The sequence below is a fragment of the Harpia harpyja genome, chromosome 4 (genome assembly GCF_026419915.1).
Source record: "Harpia harpyja isolate bHarHar1 chromosome 4, bHarHar1 primary haplotype, whole genome shotgun sequence".
NCBI classification, from domain to species: domain Eukaryota; kingdom Metazoa; phylum Chordata; class Aves; order Accipitriformes; family Accipitridae; genus Harpia; species Harpia harpyja.
In genome coordinates this window covers 72,777,686-72,797,290 of record NC_068943.1, presented here as the reverse complement: position 1 = coordinate 72,797,290, position 19,605 = coordinate 72,777,686, and the positions used below count along the sequence as shown (strand labels likewise).

Here is a 19,605-nt window from a genome sequence, read left to right as displayed (position 1 = left end):
CAACATTGCTCTATGGTGAGTTTTTCCACAGATTTTAAGATTATCTGATTTAAAATTTATTTCCCTAGATTTCCTGTGTTCTTTGCATAATAGACTTTTTAGCTTTCATTCAGCTGGTAATACGATATTCTCAGAATGGAGGTGGTTGCTTGAAATTTAGTTACTGAAGGTGGGATCAAGCATAACAGCTAAATTATGCCTTTTTTACTGTTGTTTGATTTCTGTGCTCATGTTCACACTGTAGATTATATTACCCATTCAGGAGTAACTTAATTTAAGAAAGACGTTGATTACTCCAAAAGAGAATAAAGAGAATGATCAGAGATAAAAAATTGACCTGTGAGGAAAGATTGAAAGGGCAGAGAAAGAAAAAACAATAGAGAAGACTGGGAAAGAGGGGACTGTGATAACACTTTTGAATTTTATATTAAAAAGGTTCTGCAGAGATAAAAGGACTATATGGTTCCTTATGAGTATTGATAGCAGAAGTGGTGGTCTTAAATTGCATCAACAGAGTTCTAGATCAGACGTTTAGGAAAAGGCTTGAACAACAAGGTCAGCGAAGCAACGGAGTAGACTGTACTTGAGGATTTTGGAGCTGCTAGTGGCAATTACATAGCTGATCCTGCCTTCAAGCAAAAAGATGGATTGTGGCAGTCCCAAGTAATTTCCAGTCTTTCTTATCCTTGTGTAATGCACAATGCAGGCTATTTAGGTTTGAACCTAAGCTTTCATCTTTCAGGAAGGAAATTTAAGTCTTCATTCAAAAATCACCAGTACTAGAGAATCTGCTGCCCTTGGTAAATTCTTCCAATACTGAATTGTTCTCTCGGATTATAAATAGTGAGTTATTTTTCCTCTTAGTTTTTCTGAGAAATCCAATTGACTCCTTTTCCTTGGATCTCAGAGTACATTTGCCCACTATGTAAAGACTTCTTTTATCAAATTTTTCCCCTATGTAAGCTTTCATATGTAATTTCTTACACTCCGTCGTGCAGTCACCTCTCAGCCTTCTCTCTATTGTTTTCTCTTCTCATTTTCTTTTCAAGCTGAAGGTTTTCAGGTTTTTGACATTTTTCAATTGCAAGGCATTTTTTTTCATCCTTCATGTGACTCTGCAGTGAACTTTGTGCATGCTTTGCTTAAAATGGACTCTGTTAGTGGTCACATTGGTGCTGTGCCAAGTCTTTGCTCCTCTCTGCTCCTGCTTTTGCTTCTCAGAAAAAGGGAAACTAGGATTATTCTGGCCTGTAAGGTCTCACATGCTGCTGATAATCTGTGGAGGCGTGCAAGTCCTTGCCAGAACTGCTCCTTCGCTGTGGGTGTCCTTTGCTTCTGGTTCTAGATGCTTTGGGTTTTATTTGCCGTACTACAGTGCATGATGTTTGCTTATGTCTTGCTTGCCTTGTGGCTCAGTTGGCTCTTTATCAGCAAACTGCTCCCTTCATTATTCTCTGCTTTTGCAACTTTGTTATCTGAAAATGTTATCAGTAGTTTTGCACTTATCTTCTGAATCACAGATTATCGTGTTAAACTGTGTAGATTCAAAGCCTCAAGCATGATGATATCCACAGCTTGCTCTATGTGATGGTGATTATGTAGAATTTCACATCTGGGACAGGGTAGCCATGTTTTCAATTTCAGTTACATTGATTTTTATATTCTATACATTGTATACATGATACATACTGCCCATTTACAGTGATTTTTTTTATTATACCCAGTTCACTGTATTTCAGTTTCCATATAGACATTCTTAGCATTATCTTGAGTAGTTCTCTGCGACAGCCATTTCCACAGGACAGCTGGAATCACCTATGACACTCCTGATAATGTATTCATGCGAGAAGTTGAGTATGCAGTACCGAGTACATTGCAACATCCTTTGCATTATAAGCTTCCTAAGAAGTCGAGTCCTGAGATTTTATGTGAACATAACTACCTCAGCCAAATCTGTGGTCTCATCCAATTTTGAAGATGTATCTTTTCTACACACCACGTTTGTTGATTTAATACTTTCCAAAGAGCTGTATCAGCTATTCTGCCATTTGCGGGAAATTTATTGTAATAATTTGTAATTAGTTTTTCTCTTCCTCTATATAATGTGCAACATTTGCATCTCTGAATTACAATGAAATGTTAATCAGAGGTCCAGAGAGATCCTGAGCCAGACCTTTGGAAGTCTTGAATGCAAGGTATCTGGAATTAAGTGATTTTAAATAATGCCGTTTGACTATAGCTGCTGTTAGTGCTTTGTGGGGAATTAGTGTTTTCTCTCTTACTTGTTTCCAGCTGTAACTTTACATTACATAAATGAAAACACAATTAGTATTTCCTTCTCAAGTGTTGCCTTTACTTGACTTGGGGATGCTATACAGACCCAGGCAGGATTTGTATCAGTGTTGGCGCTGTTCATTATAAATTTACGTATTAAACTACTTTGATATCCTGAGCATAATGAAAAAAACCTTATTGTTTAGCTTGGCTGAATGTAAAAGATTGACAGCAATACAACATAAAATATTCTGGGAGATTTACAGGGTAGTGAAATAGAGAAATACAAGGCTTTATACTGTAATCTTTTAGCCATTTGCTCGTCTGAGGCAGTTTACTAAGCAATTCCCAGAGGACTCGGTTGTGATTTTTACAATGACATTACTCAGCCACATCACTTCAGAAGCTGAAATTTCTACCATTGAAATCACAGCTCCAGAAAGGGTCATTAATGAATGGAGTGTGCCAGTTTGCACTATTTTACTGCTAACCTTGAACCACTGGGCAGTTTGGATCCCCACACAGACCTCCCATTCAAGGCCAGGCCAGCCAAGGACGCAGTTTTGAAATGAAAAGATTAATCTCAACTCACTTTCTTTTTTTTCCCTCCTAATTCCAAAGAAAAGCTTGGAAACATGACCACAGCGTAGGGTGGAAGCACAAAAGCTGGAAGCGAGGCACTACGGACAAAACCAAGAAGATAAACTTGATTTTGGAGGCTGGCAGTACCATGTAGTCCCAGGCAGGTGGTACCTCAGCCCACTCCTCTGGGAATCTTTGCAGCTCACCCTTGAGAAGGCTCATTGGAGCATCCCGGAGGTGCCTGGTGCCTCATGTGCAGAAGAGTGTTGCTTTGCATAAGAGCATGCTAATACAAGATGTTACAATAACTTTTCATTTCAAGATACATTTTTCAGAAGATAGATTTTGATGTAACTGCATCTTAGTGAAGTCCTGAAGAGGTGAAAGTTGTATGTTAGTGCTTTTACGTAACCTCCCCGTGAAGCTGTGCTGCAGAGCAGGTAATGGAGCTGTAACATAATTGATGAGTAAAGCTTGCTGGGCAGTTGTGCTCTCCATGTGTGATTCTCAGTTGTATGAAGCTGTAAAAGGAAATCGTGTTTCTAAGGACACAATGTGCCTGTCCCTGTTACTATTAGGTGACTGTCAGTTCTTGTTTGCTTCAGTTATATTGAATTTCTAGCAACCACCTCATTTGTTTAAGGGGAGACGTTTTATGTTAAAAGAGTAAGAGGCAGCCAAAGTTCTTACAGAGAATAGGGTGGGAGTCTTCCTCGAGGAGTGTGGTTTGCCTGCAGGGATGAAGAAGCCTGCTTCTGCTTGTGCAAAGAGTTTTGTGCTGAACGGAAATGCAGCGGCCTCCTGAAGTGAAGTGAAATGAAAAATAGTAGGAGCTGAGAGATCCTCCATTTTAAAGCCAAGCAAATAATTTTGGTCGAATTTTTAAAATTCTTTTATTTCTTTTTTAAACTCATCTTATAAGGGGTTTGTAAATGGTTTTGCAAAGATTTTGCTCATGTAAATAATAAAATTGGAATTCATCAGAGACATTTTTCTAAGGGGCAGACTTGCAATATCTGGCATACGTCTCAGGCCTTTTTTTTTTGCTTTTATTAAAAAAGTGTTGGAGGAATATATTATTAATGAACCTAAGATTGAAGCCTGCAAATATTCTAGTTATTTTGGTGAGGACTCCAAAAATATACCTGTCACAACAGAGCAGTTAAAACTAATAGGATGTAATAGTATATACTAAATAAATCAGGAGAAGTTAAGTACAGTAGGAGCACTGCAGAGGATCAGTGTATGCATTTTCAGTGCTCTGCTGGCGTGGTGGTGTCCTGGTCCACGCTACCCAGTTGCAGTGATGTGATGCTGGGCGTGACAATTATCAGGTACCTTCATCATGCAGGATCCAATCTTGATCCCACTCAGGGAAGGTAAGCCTTCTGCTCAGGCCTAGAAAAATATGATTGTGTCCCTTTTTGAATCCTTCATAATAGGTATTTGAGTATAAATAAAGTGACACGATGTATAATGAGAGCACAGTATGTTGTTGTTTGCAAGAGCACTTTCATGTGGGTGGTGTTAATTTGAAAAGTTTCCCTCTGGAGAGCTAAGTAATATTTAGTATCTTGTGATTGATAGGTACCTAAAAATATGGAGAACATACTTGAACAAATGGAGCATTGATTTGCCCTTTTTTTTCTCTGAATAGATTAAGGTTATTGATTTTTTTTAACCAGTAGGATTTTTTATGCCATGCCAGTGCTGCTTAGCTTCCATAAAAGAGTCCCAGTACAGTCCATAGAAACAAATGGTTGGAATTTGAAGTATTATAAACTATGTTTAAAAACAAAAATGCAGATTTGAATAAGAGCCAGAACAGACTTAATTTTTCTAAAAATTCCCTGCTTGTAGCCTGGTGGAGCAACTGCAGCTGGATGTATACCAGGCTAGTTACAGTGTGCAGAAAATCAGAAATCTGGGCTGTTCTGTGTTTTGGGGGGTCACAGTCTACATTTCAGAAATAAGAAGTTCCTCTGTAGCTCTTTGTGAAAGAGTGACCTCCCATCTCAGCTGTCCTGTTGGGACGAACAAGCTTGCATGTGCCTCTTCTCTCAGAGCTGTTGGTACTGAGTTTACAGTTCATGTGTTCAGGGACATGACCTTACTAGCAAAAGGGTGGGCTCTGACACTTTGGTGGGTTGGTTATGCAATCTGACCCCTCCTTTTACTTCAGAAAAGCCAATATGTGTTGAATATTTCTATCTAGACAACTAATAGCTGCCTGCTTTTGATTTTTCTCTCTTCTGAGGAGCCTTTAGGCTTAGTGTCCTCTACAAAACCCAGGGCAGGGTATCCCTGCTCTCTTGCTTCTCTGAATCTTGTAATCTTTCTGTCTCTGTCTTAAGACAGCTTGCTGCTGACATGGCTCCTTACTGTCTTCATTGCTTCCCCTTTTCTTTGCTCTTCTCCGCTCCCTTCTGTCTTTAGATTATTGCTGATCTGCATCAAGCAGCAGGAAGATATTGTGTTCAGTAATTTAGGTGCAACCTATTCTTGCCAGCAACCTCCCTTGAAAAATGTAGTTTTCATGGCTACCAGCCATGGCATTCACCAAAAGCTTTCTATTTGAATAAATATTGTCAAAGCTTTATGCCCTCATCGTTCTAAGGTATTTGCAGGAATACTTTTTTTTAATGTAGGTTTTATTTCTGTATGAAGACAAAAAGCAGCAAAGACAAGCTCAGAGAAGAATTCAGGGTACTGAATTGAGGATGGATACTTCCCTTGCACACCCATGTCCAAACTGGGCTATGCACTAATCAGGAAGCAAGGAGCATCTGCCTTCTTAATTGGATTGTTTCAAAGTTTTATGCTGTCTGTGCAATTTCAAATTATGGCAGTGATCCTGCAACACTGAGGTCAGTGAAATTACTGATATGCATAGTTACTCATGAGACAAGCCCTTGCAGACTGTATTTAGTGGTCTGGGGAATCCCACAGAATAAAAATCAAGTTGAAGCTGTATGGGATTTTTCTCTTATCTTCTACTAGAACTCGTATTTTTAAACAATTTTGCTGGCTCTTTAATATTTATGAGGAGCCCTGGTCTTTTATTATACATATTCAATTATTCATCTGACTTAAGAGATGATGAGAAGCCGAGAGGGGTTTTTTTAATCTAAAGGGTGTCTTCAGTTTTCTCTCTTCTTACATTTTACATATTAAAAGAAAATATATAAATTGTGACTCAGAAAATCATCAGAACAGTATTTAAATACTTAAATATGGCTATGTCCTCAAGCTCCCAAAAATAAAGCGTAAGCTCATGCCTGAGTAAGAATTGTTCTCCTAAATTAGGGAAACAGAAGGGAGAAACATAATTCATGTTCTTAGATCAGGCAAATTCCAAGTTGAATTTATCCTATGAACTTCTCAATCCAAAAAGGCTTTATTTTGTTCTTTATCTCCCAGCATTTGTAGTCCATAAGTGTTCCATAGCGTCAATGTCCATTCTTCAGTTTTGACCATGGGAGAGTGTAAGCAACTTTCCTTTTTTTCTTCCAGTTAGGCCTGTTCTCCTGATGCTGTGTATCAACATAAAATACGCAGTCAGTATTTTAACACTGTGAAAATACAGTATTATCACAGACCTTCTCGAGCTCCCTTTTTCTCCTTTCCTCTTTTTTTGTATACCACCTATTAAACTGAAGATGTTTGTCGTTAACTACCAGGAGGAGGCGTACAAGAGGGTAAAGCCCAGCTGATGAGGTTGCTCTGGTTTATCTTCTCATCTCTAAATTGCAGGTACCTATGCAGCATTTTGCTTTTGTGCAGAGCCTGGTCACAGCTGGTTTTACTCTTCCCTTTTCCTTGGACTTGCATGTACTTGAAATCGATACTTATTTCTTTTTTGAAGAAGGAATTTTCATATTGACTTTTTAAAAAAATCTTCACGAAGTGTGTAGTACAAGGATAAGGCGTTGCATAACCATGAAATAACCTCAAATCCAGCCGGTGGTGCAGGCTGGGGGTGAGGGAAGGAAGATCTGCACAAGTTCCAGCAAATATAAAGATGGAAATACCATGCATATCTGTCATTTCATCCAAAGGAAGCCTTTTGAAATAAGCTTGAGTGTTGCAACATCCTTTGCACATTACTACACTTACTGTACAGGTGAAGGTGAGCCAAGGCTGCCTTATAGCAGTTAGTGTTAGGTGGTCCCTGCTCTGCGATGGCTTCCCAGATGGGAAACGTGCTGAGAAGAAGAAATGCTCATTCTTGGATTCAGCTGCAGAAGGTTCTTCATCTGAAAGCAGCAAGGAGAAAACTCAGGAAGCAAAACTGTTGACACAGTGGAAAAAATGGTCTTAAACTGTTTGTAGTACACATGGAGCTTAATGTGATACCATATTTACCGTTCATCCTTAAGAGATCTTACATGCTTTTACAAAGTTTTGGTAACTAGTTGTAAGCTTCTCGGTTTCATTCCTAACTTTGTAAAAGCTCTGAACCTCTGTAGGGAGTAATTTGAAAACATTCAGATGAAAGATGGATACCTGTGCCTGTGTGGAACCTTCTGATGAGATTCACCCATTTTTTTTCCTACCAGGTTTGGAGGAGACCAACCGGTGTACATCAATATCATTAGAGATCCTGTCAATCGATTTTTATCCAATTATTTTTTTCGACGTTTTGGAGACTGGAGAGGAGAACAGAATCACATGATCCGTACCCCCAGCATGAGGCAGGAGGAAAGATACCTGGTATGTTTAAATAAAAGGCTCTGATTACCAGTTTCCCAGATCGTCACACAATGTTGATGTTCAAACTGTGTGCTTGAAAAGTGGGAGACTGAGGCATCTTCCATCTTGCATTTTTTCGTCTGTCTTTGTCTTGGCTGCTACTTGGTTTGGTCAGCTTTAGTGTGTAGAGTGTTGCTGATGGATTCAGTGATCCAGTTTGATCTTGTATAAGCTGACAGCAAGTCCCAGACTGCCACCATTGAATTACGGTCCTTTCACTGAGTTAGATTTGCACTGTATAGTGGTTAGGCATAATAATTCTGCCTATATTTATCACTGTGAATATTCAGACAGATTTTTAGGTTGAAACTATGTCTGTAACTGTGCAGCCTCAGAGGAAAATTGGGAAACAGAGCAATTCAGGGAGCCCAAGCATCTAACGTTCTTGCTGGTAAGTTGTGCATAGTGTTCTTTATACCAGGGCTCTGATCTCAATTCTTGGTTTGGTTTCGTTGCCTTTTTTGTATTAAGAAGGTGGCAATAATGCTGGATAAGCTGTTCATAATAAGTTCTAATTTTGTGCCACTGCTGAACTGTCATAATGCCTGTCAGTCTTTGTCACAGACCAAGGTCCCATGACAGTAGGTGTTGTACAAATGCTGAATGAGAAACACAGAAGCTGGGGAGGTGGTCAGTTTGTTTGATACTGATCTCTTTGCATGCACACTGACACCTCCCTAAGAAGATAAAACGGTGGAATTAATTCTTACCCTCTCTATAATGGAGATCCAGTTTGATTTGACTCAGCCTTCAGCCACACTTGAACCTGCAGAGGGTTCAATGACACAGCGGTGACAGGACAGCTTGATGGTCTGCTGTGAGATGTTGCAGGTCAGACATAAGGTCAAAACAAGAGAAGGCTGTGGGTTTTGGAGAACAAAGAGGATGTTTCGATGATGTTTTGGAGCGGCAGTAGAGTACAAGACGTGGTGCGGATGAGCCATAGACAAAACAGCTCTGAATGACTGCCACACAACACGTTTCGGTCCTAGCTGAGGTCACATGAATCCAAGGAAGGCTGAGGTTTTTTCCGTGTGACAGGGCTATGTTGATGTCTTTTGAGCTTTGCTACTGTTGTTTGTCATGCAAAGCCCTGTGAACAGGTAAGCTTATGAATTATGAATAATCGAAGGGGGGGTGGGTTATCAGTGTAATTGTATGTAGCTTTAAACTTCCATGACATCTGCTATACAGATATGAACTCATTTCAATAGTGTTGCAAAGGGTTTCTCGTTTGCTATATGTCTAGAGATACCAAAGAGGTCCCTGCGTCAGCTGTGCAGGTTTTGACCTCCTGGTGTGCAGAGTTGGAAGGCAGTCCCAACAGCTTTGCATGCTGTGTGCTGTGTGCATGGACTTTGGTTTCCTTGTCTGTGAATGGGACGGGGGGGTTGCAGAAATGCATGCAGGGTGGGTTTTCTACTACATTATTATTTTGTTAGCACTGTCATGGTTTCTTTTTTGAAAATCTTAAAAATGAGCGGTACAGTCTGTACTTCACTCTGAGTGCCTCTACTTCTCACTTGAAGTGGAACATGCAGTGATTGGCACGTCTCGTGACTGACTGACGCTGTAAAAGCTGGTGTTAATTCAGTACCGCCTGTGCAGTTTAAAATGCGATATGTACAGCCAGTGAAATTTTACTTCAAGCAGAACTGAAATGAATAGATCTAATTCCTGTAGTTTGTGTTGGTTTGAAAGCTAATAGAAAGAAATCACCTTGCATTTTCATTTTCGTTGGGGTGTTCTTTAAGAAATTAATTATTTATATGCACACGGACATATGTGTACATACACAGATCAGTACAAAAGCTATAATGAAAAGGAAATAAAAAGAGGCCATCTGAGGTCAGTAGTCATTTTGTTTAAAAGGCCGTTTGTCAATCTGAGACACTATCAGCATCCTTTATAAGAACTATTTTTGCTTTTTCATTTTGATCTTCTGTGTTGGTAATTCGGAGTTAGAATCCTGGAAACGTTTTTGGAATCTGTTCTCCATCCCTCCTTGGCAGACATTGGCTGTCACTTGCACTGCTCAAAGAGGGCAGTTGCTACTGTCACAGTAACGTATAGGCCACCCACCAGTGAAGTTCATTTTAACAAAAGCCGCTCACGTATTCTGCATTTTAAGCATTTTTAAGACTTGTGCTATCCAACCACATAATATACTGCATGACTGCATTTTAATTTTTTCCTCAGTGGTGCAAGGAGATCTGCTGGCATATTTTTTAAAACTCAGGTAATGGATTTTGTGGAATGGTAGCTTCAGAAGTCTGCTAAATCAATTGCCTGATCTAGCTGTGAAGAAAGTAAGCAGCCAGTTTTACCTCTGAGCATGAGCCAGTGCGGCCCTTTAGCACAGGACTGATGGCTGGCCTGACTGCTGACCTCATACCTTTTGCAATTCTTCCCTAACTTTTTTTTCCTTTTTTTTTTTTAACTGAAAACTCACCATAAAGCATTGCTTTTTTACAGGGGACTATTTGAAGGATAAGCTTAGATTTAGCATATTAAATAGTTTCCATATTGATAACAGTATTAAACCCAAGTCATTTGAGATGAGGTGTGCCTGACTGTGAGCAGGTACGTGAAAGCGGGGGGAGGATACAAGAAGCTTTACTTTTCTTCTTCCATCATGCCTCAAATCAACAGCTAGGCAAATGCAAAACTGCTGATTGCTCCACAACGTTGAGCTCATTGCTGAAGAGCCTGAGAAGCCTTCTGTTGACAACAGTTACAGACTTACAAAAAGGACTGGAGAAGCTCTCAATGTAATTCCTCTGTTTTACCAGGAGAGACAGGTTTGCCTGCGGAAAGATGTACATCTTTTCAAACTGGGGTATTAGGGGCTAATTGTGCTTTTCTCAACCATGGTGTTCCTGGCTTCCCATCTCTCGGAAGGTGTTGTGGGCAACTGGGAATCTTTCCAGGACATCCTGGCATCTTGGTCAATAGCTGCCAACACTGGCCTTCTCCCTTGAAGAGCTGAGGCCAGCATGCATTTTCTCTCAAACTGCATTGTGAAAGCGTGGGAGCTCAGCACCTCTATAAAGCTGGCTCTTAAGGGAGGAAAAGCATTTGAAGATCAGGTTTTGTTTCTGATGAACACCTGCTTGGCCACTGGGCTGTGATATCCTTAATGGAGGCATTCCCTCCCCTCAATTCTAATCCTTAAGAAAAAAAGGGGGTCGGGGGAAAAAAAAAAAAGCGCCACAACCTTGAAGTCTTATAATACCTTGGGTGCTGTTTTTTTAACTTTGAAAATCTGAACTGCTGTCATTGCAAAGATCAGAAACAGAGACAGAAATTGCCACTGTTCACTGATCATTTGAAATTTTCTCTGAATAGAGCTTCAGGCTTTGACTCTGTTCCAGAGAAAACAACCATTCATTCACAAGTCAGATAAATTATTTTAAACGTTTCGGTAGATGTCTGTGTTTACCAAAATTTAATTGAAAGCCAGGATAGAAAACAAGTCCTTTATTCACGAGTCAGATACGGCAGAGGCAGCTGCTGCTATGTGAGACTTTCCATCCAGATCAGCCAGCTCCTTGCCCTGACCTGGTGCTTTCTCTGCTAGAGTGAGTTACTGTCAGCCACCTACAGAGATCACTTGCAAGCTTCCCCAAAATAAATAGTGGCAATGCGTTAGTGTGGAATATGGCAGAGAGGTAATGGTCTGAAATGGTGGTGAGCACCTCAGGTCAAGTTTCAAGCACACTCATGCAAGAGCTGCCCTAACTTATGGTCCTGTAAGATGAGATAAATTCACAAAAATTAATTTAATCCATCATAATGAATGTGTTTCAGGTTGAACTAGAGTTCTTAGAGTAAATACACCTCAATAAAGCAAGTAGCCCCTTATCAGTGCAGCTGTGAGTGCTGCTGGTAACAAGCAAAAGAAAAATACAGAACCAGATGATTTAGTTTAAGGCTTGAAACTGCAGAAGGTAGGAAGCACTCCTGATAAAGAGAGGGACTACAATAAATATTGAAAGCTTTGTATTAAAATTGTCCTTTCAAGAAGGTTTGTTAGTAATTACCTAGTATTTATTACAAGTGCAGCATGAGACATCAAATATAAAAGGTATGTATGGGTTTTTTATCTTTCCTTAATACTTGCTAAACTTTAATCTAAGACAGCTAAGGCTGAATGAGCCTGTGAAGTGGTGCAGGCTGTGTATTGTTGCCTGAATTGCAAATTTGGGAAGTCTGGTTATATGCAATTCTGATCTCTGCTAGGCTCACAAATAGCATGGCTCCTAACTCACTGAAGTATAAGATCTAAACATCTTTGAGCTAATTTGTTGGAAGAGAGAGGTTTTGTATAAAAAAGATCATTCAGTAAGTTAAGAACTTGTCACCTTCCTATAGGACGTTTCAGATTTTCGTTATAGTTACTGGTTAAGTTTGCAGCACATCTCTGTCAGGCTCAGCATAGTCTTTCAACTTCATCTCTGAAAATACATATGCTTTTCTCAGCTAAAAATAAGAATATTCTAACAATATTCAGCTTCAGTTATGCTAAAGATTACTCATGCAAGTAATCCCATAAAAGAGAAACTGTCTTTTTGTCATTTAAATTAGATGTTAAAATATTTGTAAAAAGTGTGTTAGGATTACTGCAAAGGAGGGAAGTAAAATTCAAAGGACATCAGGGAACTTTCAGGTCAAATTTCTTATAATAGGGACCTCTCCTGTGACAAAGATTGGCGTTTCTTGCTAAATATTTAAACTAATGTTGTTTAGGTTATTTCATAAAGTTGAAACAAAATTAGAGAAAAAGCTGAACGGTTAAACTCCATAGAACAATTCTTTGTATTCCTGAATTTTGAGAATTTCCTTTTATGACTACATTGTTTTTCATTAAGATAAGCATATTCGCTAAATACATTTAACCAATTTTATTATTTACATCCCCAAATTTCTATCTACAATGAAAAACATTCTTTTACCAATTGCACTCGTTTTCTGACAGCAGCTAGCTGTCTTAGTTCCTGTCTTTATCTGGATAATAGGAATATTTAACAATGGCCAATTGTATTGTGAATTGGCATCAGTAATAACACACTGAGCTTTCTCCTTCGTGACTTTAGATATGTTTCTTGAAGCTTTTCAGTCTGCCACAGATATGGCCTCCAGGAGAGACCATGATATGGAGCCCATGCCTCCACGCCCTGACTGTCACTCTGATGAATGTGTTTCTGTATCAAAAAAGGCAGTGGGAGAGTTGCCTGCCTGCAGGTTTGGGGGGGGGGGGGGGGCAGGGGCAGGGAGTAGAGCGTTCATTTCTATATGGGATATTTCCGCTGAGGACCTCACAAGGGGCTACACGTGTCCATTGATTGAACCTTGGAACTTTTAGGGTAGGTCTGGTGAACTTGGTTAACATTATTTAGATTGGAAATCTGAGGCATGCAGAGGTTAAAATGATTTGCCTACAGCTGTGCAGTGCATACCAGATATTAGGGAGTTAAGTATAGAAATAAAAAAGTACATTTTTCAGTTACTGGCTTCTGAGCTGTAGTTAAGAGACTAAACCTTTTATGCACCCTTAGTGTTTTCCCTAAGTTACCCCCATACGTGCAGTACTCATTTTGGTCCCTGTGTTCTAACTCAGTGCTGAGATGCTTTGAACTGGTCACTGGACGTCCCACAAGGTGTCCTGAGCTGCAGCGCAGCTTTGCAGCTGTAGCTCTGGTTGGAGGATCATACAGTAGCATCAATCTCTGCGGCTGGGACTGGGCTGCCGGGAGGGCATGGCTGAAGCGCAGGCACCTGTCAGCTGACCCAATTAGAACAGTTTGCTGCTTCTTCCCTCTAATGAGTGCATTTAATAGTCTCCAGCTGTTCCCTTTTACTGCATTAACTCTTCACAGCAAAATTTCTGGCCTGTTTTTGTAACTCATCATCTGCTCTGTATGCTCTAAAGCACCATCTTTCCTTTAGATTCTCCCATTTTGTTTTAATAATTCATTGAACCACAAAGTTAATGATAATCCAAACCTCAGCTGGAGGAGGGACTGATTAAACAACTTATAAAATGTAATATTAAAGGAAATGTTTTCACGACTGACATTTACTTTTCAGTGATTTTAATTTACAAACCAATATTTTTTAACGTTCCCCTGTGGAGTTTGCATTCCAAACATTGGAGCATTATGCAATTATACAAGAGCAAGAAAATGTGACTTCCTAATCTGTTTTCATTTACTAGTCTGAGTTAACTGCACATAATAAATAAGCAATATACCATTGGTTAAGATTGCAGCACTAAAATCTTTCATGTAATTCATAATACATACTTACCTTAATAGCAAAGATAAAAAGATCTGGATTTTATTAATATCATGCTTTTATTTTAATGATACCATGCTGTATTGCATTCCTTTTTATAGAGGGAGGATACAGGATAACCACAATATTTTGCTTCAGAACGTAAACGTGAGGTATTTTTTCATGCAATGTTGTACTGATCTGAAAATTTCTGGCTGTTGTAAATGTTAAGAAACTACAGGAGAAACCAGAAGCCAAGTAGCAAAAGAGTCCCAAGCACTAAGTACCCACAATCTTATTTAAACTTATTACAAGGTCTTAGTACCACCAATAAGCAGTATATGGTATTTAAGACATTCATATACATATATATATATATATAGTATTTTATGGTTTTTTATTTAAGGACCTAGCTGTATTAAGCTGAGAATGATGAATCTTCATTTTTATGGTGATTTTGCCAAGTTTGTTATTTGTGCCTTTCTCAGCATGAATACAGGATAGCTCTTGATGTTCTCTTTTGTGTTCTTTGGGGGGTTTTATGTGTTGTGGTTGCCTGGGGAACTAGTTTTCTCCAGCTTCTCTGTAGGAAGCTATTGTTTGTAGAGTGGAAAATCCTAAACGCAGAACAGAGTCTACTATATTGATGCTGGCCTTCTAAGGCCATATAAGAGAAGAGGGTATGTCCTTGTTATAGTTTTGGGAGATAAATTTTGGAGATTGAAACAAGAACAGAAAGGAGCATTCTTGTGTAGCCCGGGGATAACAGCCAGCCTTGCCTTCAGCAAAGGTGGGAAAGAGGTTTGGGTGGAGGATTATCCTTATTTCACATAGCAAATGATGGGTTCTCAGCAGACTGTTAACCATTCAGGAATGAGATCTTGTGTTTGTGGTGGATGGTTCTACCATAGCTTCAGCTCAGTTCTCAGTAGCAGTCAAAAAAAGGCAAATCCAAAGGAATAGAGAACAAAGGACCTCATTGTGTATAAATCTGTAGTGTGGCTGCATTTGACTTCCTGTATTTGACATTTGTGACCTCCCATTCCCTAAATGGGTTTGGAAGAACTGGAAAATACTCAGAAATGGGTAGGAGCAACAATGAAAGGATGGAATAATTTCCATACAAGGAATGATAAAGATTAGGACTCTTCAGATGAGGAAGAAGTAAACAAGGGAAAGGATATGAGAAGACAAATTTGCAGGAGGCATGGAAAAGTTGCAACAAGGATGATTGCTTGTGGGCTGTTTCAGTGTGAGACTTAGAAGATCCCAAATGGAATGGGCAGTTGCCAGATCCAGGAAAGAGCAGAAAGATGTGAAGATCTGGACAATATATAATTAAGCTGTGGAAGTCCTTGCTGGACATTGTTGTGGATAACAGTTTAAATGTATTCAAAAAAGAAACATTTTAGGAAACATTTCTTTACAGAGTAGGTGGTCAAACACTGGAATAGGCTTCCTAGAGAGGTGGTTGATGCCCTAAGCCTGTCAGTGTTTAAGAGGCATTTGGGCAATGCTCTTAATAACATGCTTTAACTTTTGGTCAGCCCTGAATTGGTCAGGCAGCTGGACTAGAGATCGTTGTAGGTCCCTTGCAACTGAAATATTGTATTCTACTCTATTCTATTCTGTTCTGTTTAAAAAGAGTAAATATGTAGCCCTCAAGGGCTATTAATTACCAAAGTAAAGTCTCTTCATCAGAAAATCTGATAAGTATGTAGCTGGAGCCTCGGGGGTACCCAGGAAAAGGGTCCTGTGCATATGGTAGATGTTCCTCATAGCCCATGCTGGTTTTCTGAAATTAGTGGCTGCTCTGGGTAACTCAAAAGCAAACTTTGTAATTACATGCTTGCAAATTAATTCTACTACTAGGTGATTTATATAAGTTACCATTATGGTCATCTCCAGCTGAATGTATTGTATCTTGACTTTAAAACAATTGAGTGTTCTTGGGTTTATGCCATAGTAGCTAAGGTTTTGTTGTCTTACAGCTCTGCCGATCAAATGAATTTTTGTAATTTCCGAACTGACGCTGAAGCTCCTAATTGTTAACACTGTCGTGACTACTCTCAAATTTATCTTAAGAAGCTAAGATACGAATACATTTAAAGTATGAAATGCAACCACAAGTTTACATTATGCACAGCTAATAGTAAAGGTACCAAAACAGAAGATGTGAAAATCCTGAAGATAGTGGGTTTAAACATTTTTTTTCAGTGCATGCTTTCCAGAAAATAGAAGTCTCTTGGTTTTGATGTACAGTAGTTTCAGTATAGATGAGTTTCAGGTGTTTTGATAATTTTTGTAAGCCTCAATTTGAGTATTTGCATTTTCAGTTCTCATTTATTTTGTTAATGTGAAAGCAACAGGAAGACACATCTACGGAGACACTTAAATGGTTCCCAGTAAGTGATGACTTAATGATAATTAGCTGGCGAGTAACCATTGCAGGAGAATGGAAACAAGAGAATCTGTGTGTGATGTGAATGTTACCTTCAGTGCGTAGTCCAACATTGTGTGCATTGTGAAGCTGGAGAATAGTCTTTAGTAGTCATCAAGTAAAACTAATTATTGATTGATATTTTGTCTAAAGTTGGAATAGAATGATGTTTAGAACTGCAGTGTTTTATCATCCAGAAGAAAAGAATGCTTCCATTTCTGTTAGTATAAATTTTAAAATTAATCTTTTTAAAGTTACATTTTATACATGGCCTAAATAATAGAGATGGGGCATTGACCAGCAAATAGTCTGTTTTAAAAATATGATGTAATCATATATGTGTGTGTGTGTATTCAGAAGTCTGACGTTTTGAAATGTTTAGTATTGTGTTCATGTTTAATTAAAAAATGTTTTGAAGTCTTGTCTAATGAAATCATGGTATCCTTCCCTAGAAAACCCTGCTAGATACCCTCCTAAGTACACTTCTTGCTAGGAGTAGACCTGTTCCCTTTTTCTGGTTGCTTTATGCTCTAACCACCTTAAATGAAAACTGTTTTATTGGCAGTGTGATGGGGAGGGAAACTGCAGAACCTTTCAGTCCTCATGACAGAGGAAGGGCAGAGAGAGGCAGCTCTCCCCTTACTGCCAATATATTGAACGTGTTCAGGCTGTGGCATGATAATGTGATTTCAAGCAGTCAGATATTCACTTCACTCTGTAGGTGTCAAAACCTGCAGGAACTGACAACCCATGAGAATAAAACTGAATTTGTTAGCCCATTTTATTCCTTGTCTGTCATTCTCCTCCCTCTTTCGTTTTTCTAGTTCATACATAAGTTTTCTGGCTGTCAGCACTACCAGTGAAGTGAAATAAACTGAAATCCTGATCTCTAAAACTTATTAGCTAAAGCAAAACTGAAGCTCTGAGGTGGTGGATGGCAGGGAGAATTCAGGGTGGTGGGGTTAGGAGAACCTCCTGCCCGTGGCATGCAGCTGACGTGGTGAGGGATAGCCGTGTTTTTATAAAAGCATCCAAGGCTGTCCTGGGCTTTAGGTGTTTGTCGTCAACAAAATATTTTCCTATCGTGTAATTTGGTGGTGGTGTCAACTCTTCTGTTGATTGCAGAGTGACTGGGTCACACTTGTGAATTCTGTATTTTTAAGACTCTGAAGTAGTTTATGTTGAAACCACATGGAAGTGGAGATGACATGTTGCAGAAAAAAGGGACGTTCAGTGCCCAGGTGTACTCAAGACTTAGTTTATCCTAGTTCTTCTGAAGTCTCTAAGGTTTTGTCTAGGCTACAGAGTAAAATCTTGTGCCTTGTCCTGGTCCCAGCTCACACGGACCCTGGGGCCAGTTGGAGCACAGGGTGCTCCTTTCTGGTCAGCACCCAAGCTCACATCCCTGGAGCCAGGGCGCACACGGGATGCCTGAATGTCTCATGGGACACAGCTGGGATGCACGTACATGCTGGGGGCAGGGGGGGGAGGCACTTCCCAGCCAGCCCACCGGGCAGAGCCTGCTGAGCCTCCACAGCTTCTTGCGTTGCTGCCTTCCCCAGACACCGCAGGTGTCTGGTGCTGAAGGGTCACTGCTGAGGTTTCTTTCAGGTGCTAAAGCTGATATATTGTTGTCTGCCCAGGCAGAATAAATAAAACTACTACTGCCTGTGACCAATAGGTCTTCTGCTGGGGCAACCCCTATCCAGTACTGTCCATTTGGACATTGTCAGACCAGGGCTTTAAGGTTTGGCTTCTCAATAAAGAACAGCCTGGAGCGCCACGGAAAAGATGCCAGCCCTGCTCAGTTTGACAGTGTAATCTTTCAAGTTAGGACATCATGTGAGCTTAGGACCAAGAAGAACAAGAAGGAGCTGGAGGAGTGGATAGAGAAGAGGAAGAGAAGGAGAAGGAGAAGAGAAGAGGGGGAGCTGCTGGTGGGAATGGGAGGAGGTCTCAAATGCATGTCCTTAGTGCAGGGATCACAATGTTTTCCAGGATGGTGTTCCTATTTATTCAGGTCTTTCTTGTTAAATGGAGAAAGGGACAAAAAAAAGAAAGGCTACTTGAATTAAAAGACTAATGTCAACAATCACAGCAGGAATGTTTGATTCAACAATAAAAATCTTACCATGTGAGATTTGAGGGCATCCATAGCCACTGTTCAGACTTACTTGTCTTCTCAGAGAAACAATTCCTATTTTAGACCCACAGTCTTTACCCTGAGTATCACACTGGAACCTGTCAGGACAGGGAGTATTTCCCTGTGCAAGACACCTCCCTGTGCACCGCTGTGATCAGTCCTCTCTGTCTCTCATGAGTAGAGAAGGACAGGCACGGGTTTCTCTGCAGTGTCAAGTATCAGCATCCTCCTTTGTCAAATGAAGCCTATGTAGTGTTAGTGGTAAGTAAACGTAACAAAGATTATTTAAGTTGTAAGGGTGTTGCATTCACAACATTGTGAACACAAGGCATTGCATGCTGAGTAGGGTCTCTCTGTTCATTTAAGAATAAAATTTACTATAATTCTTGACTGAATAACCACATGCAAATAAAGGAAAGAACCCTTTGTACAGTAGTGAAACTGAAGCACAGAGGTGTGAATTTAGTTTTTGTTTCTGTCTCATTACAGAATTAACAGATCTGAACTGGGGAATAATCTTGCCAAAAAACAGGTGCTGGCTGTTTAGTCTTGCTCTGTTTCAGTATGCTCCTGTGATATAGAAATGTGCATTTGTGTTTCTACAAAGCAACAACCAAATGCCATAGGTTTGTGTTGGCAACTGGATTGGGATGTTGTTCTCTCCAGTTGCTTGGCTCTGCCTGGCAAGTAGCTGGTGTGCTTTCCCACAGGAGTGCTCTTCAGGTGTCAGATATTCCAGGAATCAGATTTTCCATCTTGGCATAAAGGGTATTGCTACAGATGTTCTTTTTCTTTTTTTTTTTCTTAGAGATTTTTTTTTTCTTGCAAGAGTGTAATTTGTGTGATGAGGTTATCAGCGTACTAATAGCTTCAGTTAAATGACTTTTTTTAGTATGGAGGCTCCAGACTCGTATTAGGTGTCCTCCATTCTCATTTTTTTCCTGTAGGGATATGAAAGGATGAGGGACTTCAGACAATGAGACGACGGATTGGCTTCATTGCCAAACTGATAAGCAATTGCAATCAAAAGAGCAGTTGGCAAGTTTTGCTGCTTCATGCAGTAGCTTTGGGAAGACTAGTGGCTTCTGTGCCCTGAGATGAGGACGGATTCAAACCACATGCTCTAAAGCATCTTGGC

The 19,605-nt window shown here is 39.8% G+C and overlaps 1 protein-coding gene across 3 annotated transcripts in view; it reads left to right on the top strand.

Moving 5' to 3' along the window:
* UST (uronyl 2-sulfotransferase) overlaps positions 1–19,605 on the top strand; it is a 176,671-nt gene that overhangs the window by 98,977 nt on the left and 58,089 nt on the right. For all 3 annotated transcript variants that reach the window (XM_052784767.1, XM_052784769.1, XM_052784770.1), the window contains exon 5: positions 7,416–7,569. In XM_052784767.1, the coding sequence (XP_052640727.1) occupies positions 7,416–7,569 (154 nt within the window). The remainder of the gene's footprint in view (positions 1–7,415; positions 7,570–19,605) is intronic.